At 38.0% G+C, this 26,054-nt stretch overlaps 1 protein-coding gene across 1 annotated transcript in view; it reads right to left on the bottom strand.

The window, feature by feature from the left end:
* Positions 1–26,054, bottom strand: part of VPS53 (VPS53 subunit of GARP complex) — a 145,774-nt gene that overhangs the window by 33,742 nt on the left and 85,978 nt on the right. The window contains exons 14-17 of the mRNA XM_081272269.1: positions 20,395–20,637; positions 18,357–18,504; positions 10,088–10,170; positions 8,701–8,779 (exon numbers count right to left, since the gene is read on the bottom strand). Of these exons, the coding sequence (XP_081128395.1) occupies positions 8,701–8,779; positions 10,088–10,170; positions 18,357–18,504; positions 20,395–20,637 (553 nt within the window). The remainder of the gene's footprint in view (positions 1–8,700; positions 8,780–10,087; positions 10,171–18,356; positions 18,505–20,394; positions 20,638–26,054) is intronic.

Below are 26,054 nucleotides of genomic sequence, written 5' to 3' on the forward strand. Positions count from 1 at the left end.
AAAAATAATCCATAGAATGCTGTTAATACAGTGCCTCACACATATTAATTCCATGATAAATGTTAGCTATTGTTATGATTTTCACAGTAAATATTTTGTACTATGGAATACTATGCAACCACTGAAAATATAACTCTGGATGAAATGCTATAGAGAGCTATTAAAACCATTAGCAGAGAAAATCAGGTATAAAACAATGAAAATAATGAACTTTTTTTTTTAAAGAGAGAATTTTTAACATTTATTTTTCAGTTTTCGGCGGACACAACATCTTTTTTGTATGTGGTGCTGAGGATCGAACCTGGGCCGCACACATGCTAGGCGAGTGCGCTACCGCTTGAGCCACATCCCCAGCCCATATGAGCTTATTTTTATTTTTAAATGTGTCTGCATAAAACAAAAGACTGAAAAATATATCTGACAATTGGAATTACAGGAGGTTTAAATATTCTTCTTTTTCAAAATACCTGAGCTTTCTACAATGAAGGTGATTTGCTTTTATCATAGTAAAAATATTTTTTATGAAATAAGAAAGATGTATCCTGATTACATGGAAAGTGAGCGTAAAGACTCCTTATCCATGGTGTTCTGTGGGCCTTCTGAAATAGACCTGCATTTTAATGACAGAAAATGAGAACAGATTTGAGGACTGTTCTAGCTATTTCAAAATGTCTGTGGGGGATAGTAACACAGCTCCCTAAATTAGTACATGTTCACAATCCTGAAACCTAATAGAAATTACATGCCAGACTGTAAGGAAATTTAATTTATTCTGTTTCTTTCTGTTGTTATTGTTGTTTTCTAAAATTACAATTAATGAGAAAAAGCTAAGTGGGTTTGATTTTGGACAGAGATTTAGATTCTTTCAACCTAGTAAGAGGCCCTCATAAAAAGGACACATTAAGGAGAGGACCATGGGAACAATGGTCGCTTTTAAGGAGGTCATAGATTTAAAAAAAAAATCCTACTTTTTAAGGCTATATCTGGATATATTAACTCCTAAGAATTTGCAGAATTTATGTCTAAGGAACCAAACTCTTTATATTTCCAACACAACACTCCAAACAACCACTTTCTCAAGAATCAGGACACTTGGCTTTATTTCTGGCTTCACTACTATATTTGGCATAATATGAGAAAGAGACAGAGAGAAAGAAGAAAGAAACAGACAAATGTATCAGAAGGACAGTTCATTAATTTTCAGAGACAATACACAAAGCCAGCAGGAATACTTGCATTGGTTACTCAACACATTTTCTCCCCCATAGGAAAGTCATGTATACAAGAAAAATACATATCCATGGGATATCAAGAAAAGCTGAAGACTGATAGCTAACACGATCACTGTGAACACCTAGAGAGCTCAAAATCAAGGATGCATGAATTCTCATGTGAAGCTAGCAGCACTAGGCCCAGGCTGTCTTACCATTTTTCTACTTTAGGCAAGTTATGAAAGCTGATTTTGTGAACGTTGCCACATTTGCCAGAAGGACTTGTTCTCTCTCTGTATGCGAGGCATGGGACAGACAGGAGTCTGAATGGACAGACATGAGATTGAATCCTGGATCTGCTAGCTAAGAAATCTTGGATAAATGACTTAACTTCTCTGTGCTTCAGTGCACTCTGTGAAAGGGAGAAGTAACATGGCTACCTTCTAAGTTTATCGATAGAATTAAATAACATAGGCACTTGGGTGTCTGCTTCCTGGTAAGTGCTCAACAAATAGCAACTTATCATCTCATAAAGCTCATCTAAGGAAATAATATGGGGAAAACAAGTTGTCTGAAAGGTAATTTTCATAACTTATCAATGACTACTGTGACCTCAAAGTTAGTTTTAGAGGGACCACCAAACTATTACCGTATCTTGATTCTTCCACTTGATCTTGGCCAGTTTAAGGTTGCTCCTCCATGTGGTTTCAGCCAAACTTGCCCACCCTGAAATTTTCTCTCCTTGTCTAGCAGCAGGGCTCCAGCCCTCACCTATAGGAGTTAATTAGCATTCCTAATTTTGACCTTTCTTCAATCAGCTCTAGGAAGCCACTTGCTGAAGATGCTACTTAAGTATACTGAGGAATATCACATCACCTTCACTTGATATGTGCCTAAAGATTTCAAGGAGTTTATGACAAAGCCATACCTACAGATGTCTATTTTACTGGCTCTATCCATCTCCATCTGCTCAGTAGTTACCTGTTTCACTTTGTCACTATTTTTGTCAAATGGGTGTCCATGGTCCTTAGTTCTTTCTTCTTCCTGTCGTCAGGAAGAAGTCATTCAGAGAGTGTTGCTATAAAGCAAATACTGTGCTATGCCATAGACATCCAAAAGGAATAAAACACAATCCTCAAGTTATTCAAAGTTTAATAGCAAAGACAGAGATATGAAAATAACTGTATAACAGAGAGATAGTGTAAGGGTTGTGATATCTTGAGAGTGAAACAGGAATGACCTTGGTGTGATAAGAAATGGTGACATTGCAAGAGACCCAGAGTTACCAAAACAATATTGAAAAAGAACAAAGTTGGAGGACTTATCATTCCTGATTTCAAAGATTACTACAAGGCAATAATAATCAAAACAGTGTGGTACTGGCATAAGCACAAACATATCAATAAATAAATAGAACTGAGAGTCCAGAGAGAAACCCCTACAACTATGGTTAGCTAATTTTTAACTGATTTAGGGTGTCAAGTCCATCCAATGGAGGAAGTATAATCTTTTGAGCAAATGGTACTGAGAAAGCTGGATATCCACATGTAAAACAAAAAAGTCGAACCCTTACCTCACACCATATACAAAAATTAACTCAAAACAGATTGAAAACCTAAATGTAAGAGCTAAGACTATAAAATTCTTAGAAGAAAACACCAGGTAAATATTTGTGATTTTGGATTAGGTAATAGTGTTTAAGTCCCCCACCTCCAAACACACACAAACACCAGGTGGTGCACACTGGCAACACAAGCTACTCAGGAAGCTAAGGCAGGATGATCACAAGTTTGAGACCAGTCAATTGAAACACTGTCTCAAAATTAAAAAAAAAAAATAAAAGGGGTGATGCTATAGGATGGTGGTAGAGCACTTGCCTAGCATGCACAAGGCCCTGGGTTGAATTCCCAACACCTCAAAAAAAATTAATAAATAAAGTATTCAACAACATTAAAGGACATTAACAACAAAGACAACACACAGAATAGGAGGAAATATTTACAAATCAGATATCTGCTAAAGGATCCAATAACCAGACTATAAAAAGAAATTTTACAACTCAACAATAGAAATAAAACTCAGTTTTACAATGAGAAAAAAATTTAATTGAAAGAGGATATGCAAATTGCCAATAAGCACATGTAAAGATGTTTAATGTTTTAGTTACCAGGGAACCGCCAACTGAAAACAAAATGAGGTGTCTATCACACTCACAAAGAATGGCCAAAATTAAAAAAAAAAAAAGGGGGGGGGGGAAATAAATGTTGCCAAAGATGTGGAAAAATCAGAATCCCCCCATACTTTACTGGTGGATAGCCCAGTCACTTTGGAAAACAATTTGGCAGTTCCTCAAAATGTTAAATATAAAGTTATCACATGACTCAGCAGTTCCACACCTAGGCATATACTTAAGAAAACTGAAAACATGTTTATCCAAAGTTGATATCATTATTTGTAAACATTAAAAAAGTGAAAATAATTCCAATAATTCACTGATGAACAAATAAAATGTGGCATATTCACATGGTAGAATATTATTTAGTCATAATAAGGAATGAAGTAGGGACTGCGGTAGCACGGTGGTACAGTGTGTGCTTACCATGTGCAAGGCCCTGGTGTTAATCACCAGCATTTAAAAAAAAAAAAGGAATGCAGTCCTGATGCATGATATGTCACATACCACACTATGCAAAGTGAAATAAGCCAAGCACAAAAAGCTGCATACTGTATGATCCTATTTACATAAAAATGTTCAGATAGGCAAATCTATAGAGACAAAGTCGATTAATGGTTGTCAGGGGAGTGGGGAGTGACTGGTATTGAGTACAAGGTTTCATCTTGGAGAGATGAAGATGTTCTGGAATTAGTGGTAGAGGCTGCTTGACTTTGTAAATGTACTAAAATTTTATACTTGAAAGGGAGTGAGTCCTGTGTTATGTGAATTATATTTCAATTTAACAAGGGGAAAGATATTAAAACTGCATCATAAAGAGTATGCTTGTTGGATAGATAACAGTGGGAAGAGAATTTTAGGCAGAAAGAATGGAATGAGAAAAAAGATGGATGCCACAATAAAGCAATGCACCTTCAGTAAAGGGAGAATGACTCCAAGACGGGAGCACAGGGGACACAGAGAGGAGAAGCAAAAACAAAGCTAACTAGGTAGAGACGGAACAAATAAAAAAGCCCTATATGCCAGTGAAGGAGGAGACCATGGGATACCTTGGTCTCCTCTCAGGACAAAGACCTAACTGCATTGCCGGACTCATTCCATCTTGTCAAGAAAGCCTTCTTTCATCAACTCAGAATCATCTAGCGACTACTCCATTTTGAAGCCCCACTCTCATTTTCTCACCACTTATAAAACACATCTATTTACATCATTGTGAGTTTGCTCCCCAGCAGAGTACACACGCCTAGAGGGCAGATTGCTTCCAACCTTGATCATGCTGGTCCAGGAACACAGTACTCTGTGGAATTACTAAGATGTTTCATGAGACTGGCAATTTTAATAAAACTAAGTTTCCTGACTTCACAAACCATTATTCACATGGCCACTCTATTGGAATGCCTGCCTAACCAAATTCATTCAAATCCTTGCTCTCTTTTATTCCAATGCCACTTGCTTGCAAAGGCTTTTCTTGCTTACCCACCTGGGTATAAACTCTCCCCTTTTTGAAATTCTGTACTTTTCTTACAGTACTGATTCCATCAGGCCTTGTACTGCAATTTTTTGGACATTACTCTCAACACAAGCATTACTCCTTGCGTACCAGAACCTATACACCTTGAAATAATGTCTATGCCTTTCCTGACTTCCTTGCAACTCCCAGCACTGTGCTAGGTACAGTCTAAGCTAAACTGTTCAGCCTGAAAGAGGAATGATGAAATCAGAGACAGAAATAATCATGGTCACAAAAGTGTTTAAAAATCCTAGAGGAAACTACACGAAATAGGATGCAGGCACAAATAATGGAGTGTGTATTTTGAATCAATTTGTGACCACTTGGTGTGTTTATTTTCATCACATGGATTTCATTTTGCTACAACTCCAGAAGATCAGACAAAAGGTAATGACCTTGCAGCTGCTGTGTTCCCAAGTCTGAGGTTTTCTATGATATAAACAAAAGGTTCTGGAGGTATGGTCTCTGTTAATTCTTGCCAGTGTGGGTCTGGGGGAGAAATGGATGGTGGGGTAGGAGGCAGCTGGAGGGAAATCCACCTAATGAACTGACAGTTCATATAAGCAACACCTGGAGTGTTAAACCCCTCCAAGTGTTATTTTACAAAAATACCCCAAACAACACCCCCCCACACACACTCTTCCTTTGGTAAATGTAAAAATTCTTCCACCAGCTGCATTCCAGGCTGAAGTGTGTGGCAGTTCAGGAGTGATGGCAGCTGGAAAAGATCTCATTCAGGATGTAGTGACCACTCACCAGCAGCTATACTAGCAGCCAGGGGATAACTGGAGCCTACAAAATGAATCCTCATAGCCATATTCCTTTAAGGAAATGGATTAGCCTCAATCTGCCTGCTCAAAGTGCTCTACTTGTAAACACTGAGGATACTGAAAATATTTATCAGCATCTGATTGGTGAAAGGATCAGCTTTTCAAATAGAAACTTTGTGACATCAGCTTTTTCACAACTTCCCATTTCATCCTTTTTTTTTTTTTTTAACAGAGAGCTAGAATTTACCTTTTCATTTATTCATGATGCTGAGGATCAAACCCAGTGCCTCACACATGCCAGGGAAGCGCTCTACCACTGAGATATCGCCCAAGCCCCCACTCTTTAAAACTTTTCTAAAGACCATGTTTTGCTTTTAGTTCTATTATTGTTAAATTTTTTTTTTAAAAAATTTTGTTTTAATTAGTTATACATGACAGTAGAATGCATTTATGCACTTTGATATATCATACATAGATGGGATATAATTTCTCATTTTTCTGAGTGCACATGTTGCAGAATCATATTGATCATGTAGTCACATATATACATCCAGTAATAATGTCTGTTTCATTCTACTATCTTTCCTATTCCCACATCCTCTCCTCTTCCCTCCCATCATTTCCCTCTATCTAATCTATGGTAATGCTATTCTTCCCTAGTGCACCCCCACCCCCGCCTTATTGTGAATTAGTATCTGCATATTAGAGAAAACATTTGGCCTTTGGTTTTGTGGGATTGGCTTATTTTGCTTAGCATGATACTCTCCAACTCCAACCATTTACTGGAAAATGACATAATTTTACTCTTCTTTAAAGCTGAGTAATATTCCATTGAGTATATATACCGCATTTTCTTTATCTATTCATCTATTCAGGGACACCTAGGTTGGTTCCATAGTCTAGCTATTGTGAATTGAGCTGTTATAAACAATGATGTGGCTGCATCACTATAGTATGCTGATTTTAAGTCCTTTGGGTATAAACCAAAAAGTGGGATAGGTCAAATGGTGGGTCCATTCCCAATTTTCTGAGGAATCTCCATACTAATTTCCATAGTGGTTGCACCAATTTGCAGTCCCACCAGCAACGGATGAGCGTATCTTTTTAACCACATCCTCGCCAACATTTATTGTTGCCTGTATTCTTGATGATTGCCATTCTAACAGTAGTCATATGAAATCTTACAGCAGTTTTGATTTGCATTTTTCTAATTGCTAGAGATGTTGAACATTTTTTTATATATTTGTTGATCAATTGTATTTCTTCTGTGAAGTGTCCGGTTCCTTAGCCCATTTATTGATTAAGTTATTTGTTTTTTGGTGTTAAGTTTTTTGAGTTCTTTATAGATCCTAGAGATTAATGCTTTTTCAAGGTGCATGTGGTAAAGATTTTCTCCCAATCTGTAGGCTCTCTCTTCACTCTACTAATTGTTTCCTTTGCTGAGAAAAAGCTTTTTAATTTGAATCCATCCCACTTATTAATTCTTGTTTTACTTCTTGTGCTTAGGAGTCTTGTTAAGGAAGTCAGATCCTAGGCTGACATGATGAAGGTTTGGGCCTATTTTTTCTTCTATTAGGTGCAGGGTCTCTGTTCTAGTGCCTAAGTCTTTGATCCACTTTGAGTTGATTTTTGTGCAGGGTGAGAGATAGAGGTTTAATTTCATTTTGCTACATTTGGATTTTCAGTTTTGCTAGAACCATTTGTTGAATAGGCCATCTTTTCTCCAGTGAACGTTTTTGGCTGTTAAATATTGATAATTACTGCAAAGCCAGATTCAGGCCAAATGTCTGCTTCCAGAACCTTGTGACATGGCCACTACTTCTGACAAGACAGAAGGAACTAACACTTATTGAGCACTTGCCATATAACAGGCACCAGGCCTGGCACTCTCTTCTTATTTCATCCTTACAACAACTCTAGGAGGCAGACAGCCACATTTCACATACAGAGCAGTTAGCGGGTCCAGACAGGGTAAGTCTTTCACTCAGGAGCCTCAAAGGAAAAACTGGAAGAGTTAGATTTGTCTGACTCCAAAGTCAGGGTTCCTTCTATTGCTCTCTGCCACAACTACAGGATAATATGAGCCAGGGAAGTTCTTCCTTCAGAATTTGCAAAGATGCTACAAGAGCCCATGATTCTAGAATAGGCATTGGTAAACTTTTACCAAGTGGCTTAATAGTAAATATTTCAGCTTTGTGGGTTTTATGGTCTCCATTGCAATTACTCAATTCTATAGTAGTAGTATAACAGCAGCCATATATAGTTTATAAGTGAATGGTATGGCTATATTCCAATAAAACTTCATTTACTAAAACAGGTAGCAGACCAGATTTGGCCTACAGGCTACAGTTTGCCAACCTCTGCTCTACAAGGTTATAGTTGAATAATTATTTGGGCTTAAAATCAATAAAGAATGACCTACTTTTAATTTATTCAAGAAGCATGAGAGTTTTCTACACTCGACAATATGAGAGACAAAGGATGGTATAAGACATGATCCATACACTTAAGGAATGTACAGCCTTTTGACAGAGAAAAGCCAAAAATAAGAACATGAGATAGCATGTGGTAAGTGCCAAAGGAGGACCAAGGGCTGACTGATAGATCAGTAGGATACTAGGAAATGAAGAGTCCACAATTGGATTGAATAATCTTGCATCTGGGCTCAGAAAGAGTCCCTCTTAGTGGGCAAGAATGAAGAATAAGTCAGAAGTTACTGTTTTAAACACTTAAAAAATACCCATTCTGGTGAGACCACATTAAGGTTTTCAGCACAAGTCAGATGCTAATCAAAGACAATACTGATTTTTGTCTCACCAAGCACTTTAGCTCCCTGTCTCATCCTCAAAGGACAAGCAATGGCCTAAGATACAAGATGAAGTGAGCACTTTTGGGAACCTGAGAGGTCTTTCCATTTTCCTCTCTGCTGATACTTTAAGCACTGAAGTGTCTGAAAGGAGCTGCAGGCAAAGGCCAGCAGAAACCACCTTGGTCACTCTTGGAAGTCTAGTAATAAGCCAGTTCTTAAAACCTTACCTTGCTCATGGCAGTCAAGGCAGGATCGCAGGCTGCATCTAGATCCTGAACCAGCAACTGAATACTGCTGGAGATGACACTGCAAATCAAATCACTGTGGTCAATATTTTTAAAAACCACTGTTTGAATGACTGACACAGGCCCTTCCAAATATTTTAGTCACCTGTGTAAAATTTATTTTCATTTCCCCAAACTAAAGTTTTAATGAATGACCATGAAGGAGCAGTTAGCTGTTCTTGGCTTGGACTCTTGGAGTCCACCCTCAACTCCGTCTTCAACACGTACACACACACACACACACACACACACACACACACAGGCAAACTCTCAGACTGCTCTTATTTGGGTGGGTCCCCACCCAGTCAAGACCTAAACTTTTATAGGTAGGCCCCTGAACTGTCATCTCCAAAACCTTCTTTGAGTTCTCTTCCAAGAGTAACTGTTTTATAAAGCTTGTAAGGTCAGGGAAAAAAGGAGAATTTTGATTTTTTTCCTCAATAAATGGTTGAGTGAAAGCTAAAGTTTGGTCCACCCTTGTTCTAGTTAAAGGCAGTGGAACAGGAACTGATAATAACAAAAATATTGCAAAGTCATAACAAGGAGAGAAATATCCTAAGAAGGTTTTGCTATTTGAACTTCTTGTATAGAGTCCACCCTTGGCCCCCTCGAACACACACACATACACACACACACACACACACACACACACACTCTCCCTCTCTCTCTCCCTCTCCCCCGGTACTCCTGATGGCTAAAAGCTGGCAGTTTATGCTTTGTAATATAAAACACAGTCTGGGGTTATAGCTCAGAGTATAGCACTTGCCCAGCATGTGTGAAGCCCTGCACTGCAAAATAAGAAAGCAAAAAAGATGGTCAGGCATAGAGGCTCATGCCCATGCCCACAGTGATACATGCTTATTTCCCAGAGTGCTGGGAAGGCTGAGGAAGAAGATGATTTGAGCCTGGCTTGGGCAACATAGCAAAACTTTGTCTCAAAACCAGAAAATAAACAAACAGATAAAAACTCCCTAAAACACAGGAGGATGCAGGTGGGGACAGAGGGAAAAGAGGGAAAGCCTAGAACTAGAACTTCCTATAGGGATAGCCAAGGGAGGATTTCTTCTCTTGGGTTATTTCAGACAGTGCAATGATAAAGAACAGTTAGCTAAAAGAACAACTGCATCTGAGGAGGCAGAACAGGAGGCAGCTGCCAATTTTAATGCTTCTTCTTGATGGCTAATGGAGAACAAAATGGAAATAATCCCTATCCAGCAGAAGGCCCTGGAAACCTTTTAGGTTCTGAAGTGACTATAGCCAACATCCTGACACATGCTGCCCCATGAAGGAGAAAGGACAAGCCCCAAGCAAACTTGTGTGGGGTACATACGTGCTGAATGTGTCCATTTCTCCCGTGAGATTGATTCGTTCAGTCAGACTTACATCAACTTTTTCTTTGAGTTTTTCTTCTAACTGTTAGAAAAAGAGAAACAGAAATATGTTTAATGATTATCGAAGGAGTACAATAATTATAATGTTTACTAAGTTTGATGGATCAGGTACAATTCTAGACACTTTCAATGATCCTTATTTAATTCTCTCAACCCTGTAAGGAAGATTCTATTATTATCCTCATCTTCCAGGTGAGAAATTAAGATTAGCTTATCCCAGACGGTAAGCAGTAGGGCCAGAAAATGAACTTCTTCAGAACCAGTGTTGTACTTTTTCTTATGATACACCAAACATTTACAGTTAATCTTGAAAAGACCCTGATTTTTAAGATATTCCCTGCCTCAAGAACTTCAGACTTGCCCACCAACACTGGAAACCTTTGCTGATGAGTGGTAGTAAAATGAGTTAATCAGTTATATTATTTATTGAGCATTACTATGAGTCAGCCAGCTTGCTGAGATGTTGGAGACACAGTGGTAAACCAAAGAAACACGTTAGCCTATGGCCTAAGACAGAAACACATGCTCCTGCAGCCTCAAAGAAAAAAATGATTGACCAGGAACTGTAAATATCCCTGGGAATTGATTCATCTAGCAATCCTAGTCCTACCAGTCTAAGAATGAATGTTTTGTGTTCAATTAAAAAGAATTTTTTTTAGTTGTAGATGGGACAAAATACCTTAATTTATTTATTTTTATGGGGTGCTGAGGATTGAACCTGGTGCCTCACAGACACTAGGCAAGTGCTCTACCACTGAGCCACAACCCCAGCCCTTGTGTTAAATTTTAAAATGTTCTTATAATCCAGGCACAATGGCACATGCCTATAATCTCATTGGCTCAGGAGGATGAGGCAGGAGGATCACAGGTTCAAGGACAGCCTCAGCAAGTTAAGGAGGCCCTGAAAGAACTGGGGATGTAGCTCAGTGGTAAAACACCCTGGGTTCAATTCCCAGTACCTAAATAAATATTAGATAAATTTAAAAAAATCCTCCTGGAGATGTGTAAATTAGTGTATTTTTTGGGGGTGGGTGGGTGGGTACCAGGGCTTGAACCCAAGGGTAATTAACCACTGAGCTACATCCCAAGCCCTTTTTTTTAATTTTTAATTTTGAGACAGGGTCTCACTTAAGTTGCTTAGGCAAAGCTTTGCTTAATTGCTGAGGCTGGCTTTAAACTTGTGATCCTCCTGCCTCAGCTTCCCTAGCCACTGGGATTACAGGTGTGCACTACTGTACCCAGCTAGTATAATCTTTTTGAAAGGCCATTTATTTAAAAAGCAAAACTTTAAATACATGAAGTCCCTAATCTGGTAATTTCCCATTTAGAAATGTAGTTTAATGGAATAATGAAAATAATATACAGAGATATGCAAGTACTCCTTGCAGAATTTATTAACTCAACCAACAGTTATCAAAAGCCTATTTTGTGCCAGACTAACAGAGCAAGGGAGTTATTCAGTGAACAAAACAGGTAAGATCCTGTTCTTGTAAAGCTGACATTCTACGGTTTGCCAACGTGGAAACCATTTACATTTACATATACAAAGGGCTGATGAAACAAATGAGGGCACAGGCTTATCATGCTTAAAATCTTCAATATCCCTTCCTATTACACTGAAAATAAAATTCAACCTTCCAACCATGATTTGCATCGCGTCTAGCTCTCTGGCCCCGACTTGCCTGTTAGCCTCCAGAGCACTGGCCTTTGAGGTCTGTAGGACACACTGGGGATTCTTTTTTTAAAATATTTTTTTAGTTATACATTGACACATTATCTTTATTTTGTTTATTTATTTTTATGTGGTGCTGAGGATCAAACACGTGCGATGCAAGTGCTCTACCACTGAGCCACAACCCCAGCCCCATACACTGGGGATTCTCCTTCAGGACCTTTGTACTCCACATTTCTACTTCTCCCAGAAGTGCTTCCTGTTCGCGCCTCCTAACCAGCTCCATTGCTTTGCTACATTCTCACTTCCCAACTCTTCCAAGCTCTCCCTTGGCAGTTTCCTCCTGTAAATATCACTTCCTGGGAGAAGTCCTCCATGACTACCCTCCTTTTCAGGCAACTCTCTTCCTCCAGCACTGCATATTTGTTTTCTTCCTAACACCAATGGAAGTTAAATCTTGACTTATTTATTTATTGGACACCCCATCTCCAATTAGTTCTGTTCCCTGGAAGAAAGAACTTGTCTACCCTGTTCACCATCCTTAATAAACACCAGATGTAGTGCCTAGGACATAAAAGTGCTTAATAAGTATCTCTAGATAAAGAATGAAAGAATGAATGAAACACTGTATGCCATTGTTTAAAAAAAAAAAAAAAAGCTGAGGTAATACTGATATGGAAACATGTCCATGATTTAAACACAAAGCAATGTTGCCTTGTGGTAGAATAGCAATGTAGAGTGTGGCCTCATTTCTATTTAAAAAGATACAACAAAAATGTTTAAAAGGATATACACTAGTTAAATAGATAACAGTGGTTGCTTTGAGGGGGTGAGATTATGGGGAAATTTCATCCTTATGTATATGATTTTATAATATTTGAAACTTTTTATTGCTTTAAAGATCTGTTTAATAGGGAATATTTCAAACATTTACAAAAAACACAGAACAGGATAATGCACCACAGCACCTATCAGCCAGCATCACCAAATTGTCATCACATGGCCAGTCTTGTTTTGTTTATATGCTTACCTACTCTCCCATTTCTTGAATTATTCTGAAGCAAATCTTAAGTATTCTGTCACTGCATCTGCAAATATTTCAATATGTATCTCTAAGAAAGATAAGACTCAGCAAAAAAAAAAAAATTCCTTTAATATCGAACACCGAATATCACCCCGTGTGGTGGTGTGCACCTGTAATCCCAGTGACTTGGGAGGCTGAGGCAGGGGCAGGAGGATCGCAAGTTTGAGGCTAACTTTGGCAACTTAGTGAGACCCTGTCTCAAAATGAAAAATAAAAAGTACTGGGGATGTGGCTCAGTGGTAAAACACTCCTGCCATTGGTTTAATACCCAGTACCACCTAAACAAAACAAGACAAAAAATACACCACATATCTAGTTATGTTCATATTTCTTTCATTGTTTTAAAAATTTTAAAATAACTTGTTTGAATCAGTATCTAATCAAGGTCATAGGGGGCAAGTGATTTATATGCCTCTTTTAAAAATGAAATATAGTCAAAATATAAAAAATACATACATCTTTGTGTTTAACTGGATACATTCTGATAATCATATACCCCTCTGTAATCACCTGTAGTAACAACACACAGGACACTTCCATTCCCCCAGAAAGTTACCTTATGATGCTTTGTCTCTTCCTAGTCAATACCCACTTCCCCCCCTCCATAATCTTATTTCCATCAGCACAGATGAGTTTTGCCTATATCTGAATAAATCTTAATAAGAATCATATAGCATGCGCTCTCTGATGTTAGCTTCTTTTGTCTGACATATGTATTGAAGTCATCCACTGTGGTTGGGTGTACTAGCAGTTCGTCCATTTTATGGTCGAGTAATAGCCCATTATATGTTCATCTGTTCTCTTTATCTATTGAAAGACACTTGGAGTGCTTCTAATTTTGAGCTACTGTAACCACCCCTGTATGCATCTTTCTGTGGTTATGTTTTCATTTACATTGGGTAAATACCTGGGAATGGCAACACTGGGTCATAATGCTTTATAAGACACTGTCAAACTGTTTTCTAAAATGGCTATATCTCCCTGTGGCCAATGTTTCCTTCCCCAGCACATTAAGTCATGTGTATGGGATAGTGGAGCACCTGATGATTAGGGATTTTGTCAGTGTGTATTTTGGAGAGTGAAAGGTTCACAACTGACTAGTATCCAAAAGAACTTGTTTGAGGAATGGCAGGCAAGGTGTGATAGTGCATGACTGTAAGTTTTCAATCTGGGACCTTAGGAAAAAAATCAAATGGCTATACATATTATTTTATATTCTGATAATGAGAATTCCACCTGTTCCATTTGTTGCCCATATTTGACATTGTCTTTTTGACTTTTAGCCATTCTAATAGCTATTTTGCCCTTTCCTACTAATTAATGATGCTGAACACTTTCTCTTTGCTTATTTTACATTTATATATCTTCTTTTGTGAAATGTTTTGCCCATTAAAATGGGTTGTTTGCCTTTTTATTGGTGATATTAGGTGCTCTTTGTATATCCTATATTTTTCCAAGTCTGTGGCTCGTCTATTTTCTTAATGGAGTCCTTTGATAAGCAGAAAATTTTAATTTTGATGAAGGCCAATGTATAAAAAAAATTCCCTTTTCTGGTTAGTATCCTGACCAAGCAATCTTTGTATACCCAAGGTTGTGAAGATCTTTTCCTGTTTTTCTTGTAGAAGCTTTGTGATTCTGAGCTTTACATTTAAGTCTATGATGTGTGTGTGTGTGTGTGTGTGTGTGTGTGTTTGTTTCTTGGAATTGAACTCAGGGGTAATCTCAACTGAGATACATTCCCTAGCCCTTTTTATTTTAATTTTGTTTTACTTTTAATTTTTTCTTTCTATTTTTATTTTGAGACAGGAGCTCGCTCAGTTGTCCAGGTTAGCTTCCAACTTGTGATCCTCCTCCCTTAGTCTTCTGCATTGCTGAGATTACAGACATGCACCATTGACCTGATCTATGATCCATCTTTTCTTTTTAATATATTTCTTAGTTGTAGATGGACAATACCTTTATTTAACTTATTTATTTATATGTGGTGCTCAGGATCGAACCCAGTGACTCACATGTACTAGGCAAGTACTCTACCATTGAGCCACAGTCCTAGCCCCTCTTATCCATCTTGAATTAAGTTTTGTGCATGGTATGAGGAAGGAGTTCAGGCTGTTGTACATATTTAAAATCTGCTAAACCAAGATGGGCATGGTGATGCATGCCTGAATAGCCATGATTTTTAGAAAGAGCTTCCTTTCTCTATTTAATTGACTTGGCACCTTTGTAGAAAATCATTTGGTCATATACATGTAGGTCCATTTCTAAACTCATTCTGTTCCACCAATTTATTTGTCTATACTTATACCACTCTGACATTGCCTTGATTACTGTAGCTTTGTAGTAAGTTTGGTGCTAGATGCTGAGGATTGAACCAAGGGCCTCATACTTACTTGGTAAGGATTCTCCATTCCCCTGAACTACACCCACAGCAATATATAGTAAATCTTGAAATCACATAATAATATCATCCAATTATTTTCTTCTTTTTCAATATTGTCTAGTTCTCTATAAACTTTTATTGACCATATCTTTAAAATAGCTTCCTGAAATTTTTTAAAAAACATATATTCATATATATATATATATATATATATATATATATATATATATATATATATATATTTAGTTGTAGTTGGGCACAATACCTTTATTTTATTTATTTATTTTTACGTGGTGCTTAAGATTGAACCCAGCGCCTTGCATGTGGTAGGCAAGGCTCTACCCTTGAGCCACAACCACAACCCAGCCTCCTGGGATTTTGATAGGGAACTGTGCTAAGCTATATTCTCTAGGTATCTGATATTTTAAGTGGTTATTGTAAGTACTATTTTTAAAAATAAATTATCCTGAACTGGAGATGTGGCTCAAGCGGTAGCACGCTTGCCTGGCATGCATGTGGCCCGGGTTCGATCCTCAGCACCACATACAAACAAAGATGTTGTGTCCGCTGAAAACTAAAAAAAAAAATATATATATATATTAAAAAATTCTCTCTCTCTCTCTCTCTTTAAAAAAATATAAATAAATAAATAAATTATCCTTTTTAGGATAGTTTTAGATTTATAGAACAATTGGAAAAATAGTTCAGAGAGTTCCCATATACCACATACCCATTTTCCCACATTATTGACATTAGGCCTACCCTAAATCCAAGATGATCTCATCTTGAGGTACTTAATTACATTTGCAAAGACCATAATTTCCAAATAAGACCACATTTCTAGGTAAGGGAGAGGTTAGGACTTTTAATACTAGTTCTTGATACTTCTCCTGCTTTTTTTTTTTTTTTTTTTGTACCAGGGATTGAACCCAGGGGCTCTTAACCCCTGAGCCCTTTTTTACTTTTGAGACAGAGTTGCTTAAGGCCCCCCAAAATTGCTAAGGCTGGCTTTGAACTTGCAATCCTGCCTCAGACTCCCAAATTGTTGGGATTACAGGCAAGCACCACCAGACTCAACTTCCTGCTTTTTTTTTAATGACATGCTATCTCAGGTTCATCTGCTCATCTTACACATTTCTTGCTCCAGACATGGAATTAGTCATTTATCCATAAATCTCTCATTTCTTTTAGTGGAAAATGGTATTTAGAGATCCAGGCAGCTAAGAATGTATTTATTTTTATATACAGTATAATCAATTTTCACTAAATTATATAAAAAAAAGCTACACATACCATGAGTCATCAAAATGGTCTCTGATCTACTAATACTTCTAGAATTTTGAAGATAATTCTAGAAAAATAATGTAAAACATTTAAAATACTGTATTCTAAAAGATATTCTTAGGATTATTTATAATTTGATGTAGTAAAAACAATTATTAAGGATACTGTTAAATAATTCATGATATAGCCCCTTAATGGAATGTTATATAGCCATAAAAAGATGCTAGTAACAAAGACATTTTAGTAACAAGACAAATGCTAATGCTATGACAGCAACAATAAAAGAATGTAAAAACTGAATTAAGATTATAATATACAAAACTGTTTATAAAAATGATTGAAAGAAAATAACCCAAGTTGCTGATACGATTATTTGAGGGTATGGGACTATAAGTAATAATTTTTACTATGTTTTTTCTTTTTTATTATAGTGATTTTATCTTTTTTTTTTTTTTGGAACTGAGGATTGAACCCAAAGGTGCTTTACCAGTGAGCACACCCTCAGCCCTGTCTTTTTGTGATGTCAATAGCCAGTGATGTATAGCCCTTTTTGTTTTTTATTTTGAAGCAGGATTTCACTAAGTTGCCAAGGCTAGGCTCAAACACTGATCCTCCTGCCTCAGCCTCCAGAGGAACTGGGATTATAGGCATGCACCACCGTTCTCAGCTTGGTTATTTTATTTTAAAAATAATGTCATTCTGTATGTGTAGGCTTTCTCTTTTGCACATATGCAAAATACTTAAATAGTGTTTCTTCATCAAAACTCTGGGACCCCTCCCTTGGAGGTCCTGGTAGATACTGACATCCTGCTCTGGGGTCCTGGGCACTAAATGTATTGCTGACTCTGGCTTCAAGACCAAACTTTTGCAGGTCATTTCTATGCAACTCAATGTGACCATTCTCCAAGCATAATATGTTACTGCCTCTGCCTCTACTGCTGGCTGGCTGACTTCAACTCTGCAGTCCTCATAGAAACATTTCCTATTTGGCCTTCTGTGTCCTGGATCACATAACATTTAGCTGTAATGTCTGAACTATAATCTATGACTATCTTCCCATGATCTAGACATGAGTAAATGATATACACAAGAATGGAAGAGCAGAACCTTTCCATATTATTTTCTTTCTTTTAGACTTAGGTGGCTCCAAGAATAAATGAAAAAAATAACTTCTAATCATCCCATGTCTAAGACTGAATGGAAATTTTCTCTGGGTCTTCTGCAAAATCAGTTTGCTGAACTTCTGCCACTTGGGGGGCTCCAGTAGAGGCATCACCCCTTCCTGCTTCACAGTTCCTGAACGTCAGCATCCAAACAATGGTTTTTTGTTTTAGCAGATGCAGAATGCTATGTAAACTTCAGGAGACTCTCAAAAGCCCAAGGGAGTTCACTTAGTTTAATAAAGCTTCTGAGAATGGAATAACTGGTTGTGACTCATTGCCACCAAATGTGGGGCCCAGTACCATTAAGTTTGTTACTGTTTTTCTCATATGGGAGACAGTGCTACTGACCTACTTTTTAAGAGTTCATGCTTGCCGAGTGGCTCATACTACTTAAGGGAGACCAGTCATACTTTCTTGCACAGTCTCCTTTTAACAAGGCCTTTCTGTAAGATGGCTCTCTCAGCAGTCTCCTGGCTGGATAGTAAGTTTTCCCCTGTGGGAGGCCAACTGCTCTACCCAAGATTGAATGTGACCTTTTGGGGCTCATGCTCTTCATTCTCAGCTATGAGTCCAGGGAGTCCAGGAAAAGGAGGTGGTACATGGGCAGCAGGGATGGTTGGCTCACCTGCTGGGTGGTGGCCAAACAGTATTCTGCTGTGCTCAATATGCTGCAGATGAGGCAGAGCTCCTCAAGAGTGAACTTGGCCACTTCTGAGCCCTCCTTTTCCTTGAGAAGGCTGCTGATGGTCAACCCTCCACTGCTGGTTGTGGTTCTGAAGAAAAGGAACAGACACTAGTCAGGTTTGAACTTCTAATTTGTTTCTTGAATGGAAACTACACATTTTAAGACAAAGAAAAAACGGGAAAGAAAGGCTGGCTGTGGCCCAAACAAATCCACATCTAATGAGTAACTTTTCCTACTGACCTTACCTTGACTATCATCTGTTTAGACACTCTGCACCATTAGGAGTAGGAAGAGACAATGCCAAGAATGAGTCAGTAATCAGTCGTATTAACTATGACAAGCTGACACTTGCTGGGCTGCCTATCACTTTAGCTTTGAATTTCCTAATTCATAGAACTCATTTGGAATCATTGATAGCACAAAAGTTGCTACCCAACTGTTTCAACTAAGAAAATTCTGCACTGGAATTTAATAAAAGTTGTGTAGAGGGATGAGTACAAAAGTGAATAAGACACTGTTCCTTCCTGAAGCCCTTACTCAAGAGATCAAAAGGCAGCTCCCATCCTCTGTGATTACAGTTTTTGAGGGGCAGTCCCTCGTCCATATGAGATCTAAGTTAACAATAATTACCCACTCTTATGTGGATCTTTCAGAATCCTCTGCTGGTTCTTTTTGCTCTGCCCCATTTCTGTGAACAGTGTGTCTTTATAAACTAACAAAATTCCAGCTGAGTGTACCATTTGTTTCTTGCTGGGACACTGTCTAAGACATATGGGAACATGCTCACAGGATATTAAGTGAAAGCTGCAGGGTATAAGACTATCAGTGACAGAGTCCCAATTCCATTACACTAACAAACCAAAGCACACATCTCACACATATTTATACACACACACACACACACACACGAATAAAGAATGGAAAAAATATACAAAAAGTCAAACAGTGTTTCTTTGGGTGGTGAGATTATAGGTGATTTTCATTTTCTTTCTTGTGCTTTTCTGTGCTTTCTATGCTATAATGAACTTGTATTATCTTGATAATCAGGACAAAAGTTATTAAATTTTACAAATAATTTTTGTCATAGATAAAGACAAAAACCTTCCCATTACTAAACTATACTCAACACTTAAAATATCCTGTGTAGCACAGGATTCTATTCTCTTTCTTCCAAATAATGTAAAACTCTCATTTGTGACACATTTGAGTAACAATGATAGAAACTAATTCTCAAATTGTTGATTTACCCATGAGGATAGTTTGTAAATACTAAGTTCAGAAGCATTATATTAGATCATGTTGCAGTAGAAATGAGTACATAATCAAAACATCTCTAAAATGGTAGTTCAATGATCGACATGTTTTAAGTAACAAACAATATAACAATCTTTTAAAGTCTCAGAATATAGTGGGGTCACTGTAATCAGGAGCTGTACTGTGTAATCCCCCTCCTCACAAATCCTACCACATCTTTAAACATCAGACATCCAGCATAGCAAGATATACAAACAAGAGAGATTTTGGGAACCTAATCAAGACAGGGAAAAACTGGATGCATGCTTCCATCTATCACTGTAGGACATAATCACACTGAATGAGGCTTGAAAATAATTACCTATGCTATTGAATAGTTATTTCCATCACCTCATTTTTTTTGGTGGGAAAAATAACTATTGTTGAATCTATGTAAGTTAAATACTTATACATAATAGGACTGACTCCCTAGAGTCCACCATGGTATGATGTAACCTACACTGGCAGCCAGGGGGGCATCTCTGCTAATGGTCTTGATCAGCTGTGGAATGTCATCAGAAAGGAAACAGCATCAGATCCTTGGGGACTCAGTAAGAGTGTTTTCCGCCTTACTGCTCTTGGCAGTTCAGTAAACAACTACAGAATGGATTTCCTTAAAGATTCCCATATTTAGGAATATTCCAAATCTCACTTTATTGTTCTGACTGTGCAGAGCGGGACTCACTTGGGCAGGTTGCCAGAGAGGATTTTCCAGGCGTATTCTCGGAGGTACTTCTGGAAAATGGTTGTCAGGGCAATCATTGGCTCCCCAGTACTGAGCTGTGAGCACTGTACCATGCACTTCTTGTAGTAGACGAAGAGGTCAGCACAGCTGGGGAGCACAGCGCCCCCCTCATCAGTGTTGGGCTTAGGTGGCCCCTGGGCTTTGAAATCGGCCACAAACCTATCAATCAGCTCTCCAAGGTTTCTAAGAAGAAGAAACTAAAATGTTATTTCACTTCCAAAAAGATATAGCAAATGTGCTTGTTTACAAAATGTACATAAATTGCTACCTTAATTAATCATTCCTGATGTTTCTGAAATTTAAAATTGGGTTCATTTTTATCAGTCATCATTTACCACCATCATTCACCCTATAATAGGAATCATGATTAAATTGAATAATCATTAAAATAACAGCAGCAAGAGAGTTTGGCATCTATGTACTGCTTCAACCTTCTCAAAGCATTTCATGATCACTTTTGATCCCAAACTCAATGGCAGAACTGAGTTCATAAATCTACCATTTGAGTAAATATACTACTCCTACCACCATTTAGCACCATTCCCTTTTCCACAAATTAAAACCCCATGGAGTAATGATAGTGATCACTTTCTAAACACTTATGATGTGCCAGATGTCATGGCATAAGCATTTATAAGCATCATCTCACTGAACTTCATTTATTCTTCATAATAATCTTCTGAAGTAGGTAACAGTACTATCTTCCTTTTCAAAAAAGTTAGGTAAAGAGAAGTTAAGCAGGGGCTGGGGATGTGGCTCAAGCGGTAGCGCGCTCGCCTGGCATGCGTGCGGCCCGGGTTCGATCCTCAGCACCACATACCAACAAAGATGTTGTGTCCGCCGAGAACTAAAAAATAAATATTAAAAAAAAAATTCTCTCTCTCTCTCTCTCTCTCTCTCTCTCTCTCTCTCTCTCTCTCTCTCTCTCCCTCCTCTCACTCTTTAAAAAAAAAAAAAAAAAAAAAAAGAGAAGTTAAGCACCTTGTTCAAGGTCATTTGCAAGAAAGTAGGGAAGCCATAGTTCAAAAGCAAGCAGTCTGCCTCCAAGCCTTATGTTTTTCAAGACTCTACTTCACAAAAAAGGTTATGATGTCAGCAGAGATTCAGACACCATCAACCTGAATTGGTCCATAGGATGGATGCCTAAAGAAAGATAAACTTAAAAATAAACAAACAAAAACTAATGCTTTCCTTCTTCATTCAGTTTGTAATTTCTTCTTAGAACTTCTAGAATCAAGGATATATGAAACTCTTGGGAGAAGAATGGGTAGAAGCAGCTTCAGGCCAGCCCCAGGCCACAGTGGTGATAGTGGTTGCAATCTGTCTCCCCATTCCCATTCAAGCATCCCTGAATTTGCCCCAATCACCCCAAGTCATCACCAGCTAGAATCCGGCAGGGCTATAACCACTGATCTCTATGAGGTTGTGCTATGTGGATAATGGGAGGCTGCCACTCTTTGACATGTGGCACCTTTTTAGGCAGCTGTCTAAAGCCAAAGGAATCCAGCTGTGTTTTTAAAATGTATTTATACAATAGGAAGAAAAAGACAAGAACCACACACAGCATCAATTAACAGGAATAGGAAAAAATTGACATTTTACTCAAGTGATTTTGTTATTCAAAGTTTACTATATCCAGATGTGGCTACTCTGCCCTCAAAGAGATTCAAGCTTAGGCTAGGTCTTTGTAGTAACAGAAAGCAGAGAAGAACCTCATTAATTGACCTTGGAAAGTTCCATGATCACCACCCCACCCCACAACCTCTTCTTGCCCTACTTTTCCATCTACCCTCCCACCTCTCTTCCATGGTTGACCTCCACTCTGGCCAGTCACCCTGTAGGTCCTCTGCTTCACCTCCTTCCCTGTCAACTGGGCCTCTGCCTATTGCCTCCCTGGCCAAAGCATACTCCTTCCACTTGAGCTTGGCTCAGGCCTCACTGTGCAATTCCAAGTCACAGCAATCCTCTCTGAACTGGAATTCCTGTCATTTGCCATTAGATTTTTTTCCTTTCTTTTTCTTGTGATCCTGGGAATCAAACCCAGGACCTCACATATGCCAGTCAAATGTCCTACCACTGAGCCACATCCCATGCCCTCCACTTAACTTTTTAGCACTTTTAATTTCCAGTATAAGGATGCCAAATGGTCAAAAAACGCACCAAGTTTCTCCCACCCTGAGACCATGGTGGGCAATTCTAATTAACAATGTCTTATTTTTAGTGATCAACAGTGTAATTCCAGAATCCTTGAGACACCATTTTAGCCAGTCACTTCTCATAAGCTGAAGCTGGTACAAAAAGTGAAAGCTGCTTGCTTTAAAGTAGTAGAATCCTGCATTTCATGTCTGTTATTATAAGCTCCCTATTATTTGGGAGGAAGTATATGTAGTAGCTCAACTTCCACATTTTGTTCCAAAGAGATAGGGATGAAATGGTGGGAAGGTGGACATGGGATGGGGCTGCTAAAGTGGAAGAGAACCTGTAACAGAAAGCAAAAGATTCCACTTGAGTCTGCTTAGGAGAGATTCTAATCTCTCCCTCAATGGTACCAACCAAAACAGGGGCCAGAGCTCTTAAGTGTTTTTACTTTAATCACTCATCTGTTCCTCTAAAAGCTGGAGACTTAACTCACCTACTTCCTATTTCACAGCCAAACTGATGAATAAGATTATAATTAATTATGATCATATAGCATAAAGAAAATTTATACATGAAAACCTCTAAAGATTGTTGTTTTGCTGAAAGTCCACTGAGTAACTTTTGACATTGCTCTCTAGTATACATGATAAATAGTCAAGGAAATCTTCCCTACTCTGCCTTCTTTCACTCTCTGCATTAGCATGCTTTGATACCATACAAGACATCAGAAACTGAAGAGACCTTTTTTCACAGAATAAGAAGTAAAAGCTACCCTAATGTGAATGGGTAAGGATCATTAGGGGTTTTTTTTTAAGTATTTTTTTTAGTTGTAGATGGACATAATATCTTTATTTTGTTTATTTAGTTTTATGTGGTGCTTGGGACTGAACCCAGGGCCTCATACAGCTAGGCAAGCGCTCTACCCCTGAACTACAATACAACCCCATCCCAGGATCATTAGTTTTGAATATATGATCCTATCCAGCCAAATACTGATTGAACCCCTTACTATGTGGAATGCCTGAAGGACTGTCAGAAGATATAAATGAATTCAACTTTAAGAAGAAAGGTTATCATTTCTTCCAGGCAGCAAACGTACCCTGAGTTTTGGCAAGATCTTCATGCAAGACTCATGGAGAAAGAGATGTCTGACACAATGTCTGACCTTCTGACTAGAATCACAAAGAGGTCTTTTTTATACCCTAAGACAACAACCCAGTAAGAGTTTACAAAGTGTCAAGTCCTGACCCAGGTGCTTATGGGTTAGGACAGTCCTTGCTATTAGACTTGAAAAATTAAGAATTTTGCACTTAGAATATTTAGATTTCAAGACAGTAACAAAATGCTAATTTTGCAGTACAGACAAGTATGTACAATTTGATTTTGACAAAGAAAATAAGAAAAGGCTACAGAGTAAGTTTTGTAGCAGATTCAGAGAGGGAAGTGAGCACAGCACATGTATATGAGGAAGAGGATGGGAAGGGGGAGAAATAGTTGGTTGAAGTCAAAGACACAAATGAGAAAAGTTTGATCTTCAGTCAGACTTTTATACTCTTCTTCTGAATTACCACAGCAACCTACTCATACATTTTTACATTTTTCCCTTATTGCTGTGTACCACAATCTTTTTTTTTATCTGTCTCTTTTACTAGGCTACAAGCCTAGTCTGCACTGTGTTAAATGTTTTCTAAGTATAACTTTATTTAATCTTCCCAATAGCTTTGAGTAAAAGGCCTTATTATCCCCATTTTATAGATGTATAAACTAAGCCTGAGAATAGAAAATAATTTGTCCAAGGTCACAGAATTTATTGAAGTTGGAATCTGAACTTGGGTATGTCTGACTCCAAGCTCTATCCACTCTGTGATGATATGATTTCTGAACTATAAAGTGCTAGCAGACATATGGTATTACTGCTGTTATTTACTTTCTCCTCAGCTTGAAGAAACATACCATGGATGTGTGGTTTCTTTTACCCTCATCCTTGCAGCTTCAGTTTGTGCCCAAGAACTGTGTAAGTATTTGAGGTCATGTGAGATTATATTGGGGGCTCTACTAACAAATGAAATGTCCTAGAAGTAAAGACTGTTGCAGAGTGGCATCAGTACAGGGATAGATTAAAACAAGTGTGTTGGGGGGACCATCTCACTGCTGACTGAACTTAACCATGAATGACCAAGACAATTTCTTCTGGTGGATCTGCAGTCAGCATTGTTAAAAATGATATTCTGATTAGGAAGTAAGGTGGGCAAAGATGCCAGTTAGAAAGGTGGCAAGAGAAGCAGGAAGTCAGCAAGGGTCAAGTAGCTTACAATCCCCAGAAAGTTACAGAACTGTTCATTCAAGGGTACTCACACTAATAGGCACCCCTTCCCCTTCTCTTTTTTGGGGGGCTAGGGATTTGGATATGGGGAGGCCAGGGAGGTTGGAGAACCAAGGTTTGGCTTGAGTAGGGCTGGGAGACAGTTTACATAAGGGAAAATGTAGTAAATAATTGAAGATGTTGGGAGCAAAGTTTCTCACTGTTGTCGAAGATAGTTACCATTGTGGGGTGGGGAGATTAAAGTAACTCCTGTGGTATTAAATTAGAATCAAAGGTATAGCATAAACTTGTGATTTTTAATAGATAAGTAGATAAAAAAAGATGTGTATGTATATATAAATGCATGTAAGCAATGATACATACACACACAGCAATGAGCATACTGAATACTCAGAATGTGGTTCCTAAATATCACTTTCCACCAACACAAAAAGAGATCACTGGCTACACAGATAACCCAGAGTTGGCTATGAATGTATAAGATAAGCCTGGTATATATTATTGTGCCAGAATGAAGGAAAATACTCAAAAAACTGACAGGGATATGTTAAAAAAAATAAAAAGCCAGCTTGGAGAGGTTCCTTCTGGTCAAATTAGGGACAATTTAATCATTAAGTAATAATAGATCCTGAAAAAGAAAAGGGACATGAATGAAAAACTTGGTAAGATTCAAATAAGGTCTGGAGATTAGTAAATGCTATTGTACCAACAATAACTTGTTAGTTTTAATCTCTGCTATTATTGTGCAAAATGTCAACATTAGGGGGTTGAGGGTAAAGAAAGTATGGAAAATCTATACAATTTAAAAATTTTTGTAGGTATAAATTTATTCCAATATAAAGAAAATGGGGAAAAAGACAATAAAGTCTATATGTATTGAATAAAATAGGAATTCACGAGCCAGGCAAAATAGATAAGTAAGGGAGAAGTAAATGCTTTTTCTTAAAGTAGAATGCCAACTAATGAGTGTAGAAGAAGTGATGGAAGTAAAACAGTAACATTTGGAAACCATCATAGTCATAAATGACTCAGGCAAGAATCATCAATGGGTGGTTAAAAAAAAAGTAAAGGTTTCTCTGAACACTTGTTAATTGCTTGTTAATAAATTCAGAAACCTGGCAGACAATATCAAAGCCAA

This window comes from Spermophilus citellus (assembly GCF_964194105.1).
Source record: "Spermophilus citellus genome assembly, chromosome: 17".
In the NCBI taxonomy this organism is placed as follows: Eukaryota; Metazoa; Chordata; class Mammalia; order Rodentia; family Sciuridae; genus Spermophilus; species Spermophilus citellus.